This window comes from Emys orbicularis, chromosome 23 (genome assembly GCF_028017835.1).
Source record: "Emys orbicularis isolate rEmyOrb1 chromosome 23, rEmyOrb1.hap1, whole genome shotgun sequence".
Taxonomy (NCBI): Eukaryota; Metazoa; Chordata; order Testudines; family Emydidae; genus Emys; species Emys orbicularis.
Genome location: NC_088705.1, coordinates 8,107,091 through 8,111,151, shown reverse-complemented (window position 1 = coordinate 8,111,151; position 4,061 = coordinate 8,107,091). Strand labels below are relative to the sequence as shown.

General features: G+C 53.3%; 1 protein-coding gene across 2 annotated transcripts; it reads left to right on the top strand.

Annotated features, from left to right (window-relative positions):
* The first annotated feature begins 1,164 nt into the window (after positions 1 to 1,164).
* On the top strand, positions 1,165 to 3,737 carry HPCAL4 (hippocalcin like 4). 2 transcript variants are annotated; one of them, XM_065421697.1, is made up of 3 exons: positions 1,165 to 1,326; positions 2,204 to 2,419; positions 3,540 to 3,737. In XM_065421697.1, the coding sequence occupies exons 1-3, from the start codon at positions 1,165 to 1,167 to the stop codon at positions 3,735 to 3,737; spliced, it is 576 nt and encodes a 191-aa protein (XP_065277769.1). The 2 variants fall into 2 exon arrangements, with proteins under 2 accessions (XP_065277769.1, XP_065277770.1); XM_065421698.1 differs by lacking the exon at positions 2,204 to 2,419.
* The last annotated feature ends 324 nt before the right edge of the window (positions 3,738 to 4,061 follow it).

The following is a 4,061-nucleotide window of genomic DNA, read 5'->3' as shown; positions in this document are numbered from 1 at the left end:
CGCTCCCCCCATATGCATTCCAGCCTTGCCCAAGCACTGAGTGAAAGCTGGCTGTCTCTTGGCCAAGAGACATTCCAGCACTCTTAGAACCGACCGTGTTGGATGATTGCTGGAGGCTTCCTTACTAAGCAGATCTGATGCCTTCCTGACTCCATCCCCAGAGGTGTGTGCCGGAGCGCTCGGCATTAAGGTGCCCTGCTCTCTTCCAGGGAGAAGGAGGGTGTTCTTGCTACCTGGTGGCCGGTTTGGCCTGCTACAGCCATGGGGAAGAGAGGAAAAGGGTTCCCAGCTGCTACTGCAACTCCCCGGCAGCGAGACGTGTCCCCAAAATTCCACCCCGTCGTGCTGCTTTCAGGGGGCCTGTGACGACATCCCAGGAAAAACGCTGAACAAGATGATTCTTAATGGCCTTGTGACTCCAGCAGGAGTCCAATATTGTGAGTCTTCTCAGCTGCTCCTGAAGCCTATCTTATATTGTGGCAGGTGCCATGAGACGGAGTCGCTGGGCGCTGAGGTTTTACTGGCCATGAGGGCAGGTGCCAATGACTGGTAGGTGGGGTGTTGGCCAAGGTCTGTCTCATGGGGTCCAGACAAGACTTGAAAAGTGAGTGGTGTCAGATGGTGCTCCTGGGATCAGCTGTTGAGTCTCTTCTCTGTAGGAGCCAGGGTGGCCCTAGTCACAAATGCTACTGCAAGTGTTGCTGGTTAAGGCCCAAAGAGATGTGGTTAGTATGGAAACATCCACCCCACAAACAACCCCACTGAGTGGTGGGGAGGGTAGGCCGATCTTCTCAGGGCTTTGATCTGTGTGAGAGGTGGCTAGTGAGTCATATTAATCAGTCACAGGCTTTTCCAGTAGCATTTATATCTCCTCTGAAACGTTGGTAATATTGATACTTGATGCTTCCAAGACCTTTGACAATGTCAGTGCTCTGTACAAAGCTTAACTAGCGAACTCTCCCATACACACCCATGAGGCTGGTCAGCATGATTACCCTCATTTTGCAGAGAGGGAGCGGGGGGGAAACTGAGGTACGGAGATGAAGAGACGTGTCCGTGGCACAGTTGGGAAGGGAGCCCAAGAATTCCTGTCTCTCAGCCCTCTCCCTAACACTGTCCGTACTTCAGCATCTAGGAACTGTGCTGTTCTTTCCAGAGTCAGTGATGGGAAAACACAACAGTAAGCTGGCCCCCGAGATGCTGGACGACCTGGTGAGAAGCACAGAGTTCAGTGAGCAAGAGCTAAAGCAGTGGTACAAGGGCTTCCTGAAGGACTGTCCCACCGGTATCCTTAACCTGGATGAATTCCAGCAGCTCTACATCAAGGTACAGGGGAGGGAAGAAGATGGTCAGTGTTTGGTGGATGGGGGCAGGCGCCGAGTAAGCTACCGGGAAACATGGGGCTGCGGCTGTTTAAAAGGCTGCATTTGGTGACTAGCTGAAACCACTAACTCACCTGGGTGAAGGTAGTGCTAGACCAGCCAGAGGTCAAGAGCACCATTGAACTGCCCCGTTCACTGCTGGTGCTGGCTGGCCCCTGACCTTTCTGGAGAGCTTTATGGTTAGGATGAAACTGGGACCCGCTGCTGGCCGTGGCTGGCACAGCCCAGCCTGAGGGATGGATTGTTATTGCAAAGCTCTAGTAGATCTCCCTCTGCTAGCAAGATCCTGGGCTGGAGCCACAGAAGCCCCTGACCGTGCTCTAAGCTACCGAATGTTTGATTGTTCCTTCCAAGTCCAATCAGAGCAAGAACATAACCTCCTGCCCCTAAAACCTTCCTTGCTACCCTCTATCTGCAGGCTGAGCCATGCCCTGAATTTGTCTCCTGAAGTATGTGATTGCCCTGGTGTTTTCCCACACCCCTTTCTCTGCAGTGATAGAAAGTGGCCATATTTAGAGTTCAGATTCCCTTAAAATTTAGATTAGCCCCCACGCTATAGTAAGAGGCTTAAGAAGTCCTCTAAAGTTCTTGGTTCGGCCAGGCCTTCACAGATTTGTGCCTAGAATCAAATAGGTCCAAATCTTACTCCTTTCCCCCCTGGCTATTGTCTCTAAGTTGATGCCCTATACTATATCTCTCTATATTAGAAATACTGATTTTGTGTGTATCCGTCTCTAAGCAGCAACAAATCCCATATGCTCCCTTGCACCGCAGGTCCTCTATCTCTCCAGATCTCTTACTAGCCTCTTCTCGCCCTGCAGTTTTTCCCATATGGAGATGCTTCCAAGTTTGCCCAGCACGCCTTCCGCACATTTGATAAGAATGGCGATGGGACGATCGACTTCCGGGAGTTTATCTGTGCCCTGTCCGTCACCTCCAGGGGAAGCTTTGAGCAGAAGCTGAACTGGGCCTTTGAGATGTACGACTTAGATGGAGACGGGAAGATAACCCGCTTGGAGATGCTAGAAATAATTGAGGTATTGGAATGCACTGGCCTCTCTGTCTCTGTGAAGACAGTGGGGTCAAAGATGCTGCAGTGGGCTGGTTCTGATCATTAGCCCCAGCACTGATGAGAGGCTGGAGAGCGGGACCAAGCGACTAGAATAGATGCCCCTTCAAAAAATTTGCAGCTCACAAGTGTCCAAACTCAAAAGCAGCTCCAGTATAAACCAAGCCCCAAACCATAGGTCATAAACACCCTTGACCCCTAGTGGTAAATCCATCTCCCCCAGAGCATTAGCCCTCCCCTCCAGGCTGCTCTCCCCTTCCTAAGTCCCCATGCTCGATCACAGAATCACCTCTGGCAATGAATGCCCTGCCTCGGGTGCAGACTGGGCCCTGAAGCCATGCAGGGCCACATCTGCTGGCGTTAATTGATGCAGCTCTGTGCTGACTGGAATGGCAGCAGGTTACGTCCGCAGACAGTCTGGCCCACAGTCACTGCAGCAGGGGAAAAGAGACCAGTGGGTGGGTATGTCTACTCTGCAGCCTAGGGTGTAACTTTTGGCGCGGGTGGATCTACCTGCACTAGCACACTGCAAAATAGCTGTGTAACCATGGCTACATGGGTGGTGGTCCAGGGTAGCCACCTGATGCAATCACACCTGTCTCCTGGTATGTACTTTACTTTTTAAAGCACACTAGCTCAATGCAAGCTAGTGCAGGTGTACCATAGACCTAGCCAGGGGGGTGTCTCTACGCTGCAGTCGGTAAGGTGTGACTGCAGCGTGTGTAGACTCACCTGAGCTAGATCAAAGCTAGCTGAAGGAACAGGAGCAGCAGCATAGGTGGGCAGGCAGGGCTTCAGGTGAAGGGGTGGCGTGTAGCCTACCCATTAGCATGGCTAACAGTAGCTGTGTGGCTATGGAGGCATGGGCTAGCAATCCAGTACAAGCCTATGTCTCCCTGTGCTGTGCTATTGTTATCCAGCTAGCAAGAGTTAAAGCGAACATGGGTACACCTGTCTGTTCTACAACCACCCCTTCCCTTGCTGTGTGGACCCGCTCAGCCCTGCCCCCGCTAGCATGGTGTTACCGCCGTGCAGAAGGGGCCCTCCTGGGCACTTCACCCCTCTTCCCTCTGTCCTTCATGCCTCAGGCCATTTACAAGATGGTGGGGACGGTCATCATGATGAGAATGAACCAGGACGGGCTGACGCCCCAGCAGCGGGTTGACAAGATCTTCACCAAGATGGACAAGGACAAGGATGACCAGATCACCCTGGAGGAGTTCAAGGAAGCTGCCAAGAGCGACCCCTCTATTGTTCTCCTGCTGCAGTGTGACATGCAGAAATAGAGTTTCCCCGCAGACTCCAGCTGGGCTGCCCAAGGCCGCGTGCCCCAGCATACCGGTTACTGCCCTCCCCACCACCTCCACCCAGCCCCTGCTTCCCAGAGCTGTGCACTCAGCAGCCTGGGCAGAGTTCGTTCTGCTTGCAGCCTTCCACTTCCTAACCTCTACATCCCACTCCCCGAGCCCCCCCCCCCCAAGGGACTGCCTGAGCCACGTGCCATGTTAGAACCCCCCAAACAATCCCCCCCCCAAATCCCTGGAGTGTGTTCAACCCCACAGCCCATCCCCTATGGATCCATCCTGGGATCACACTGCCAGGAGCGCATC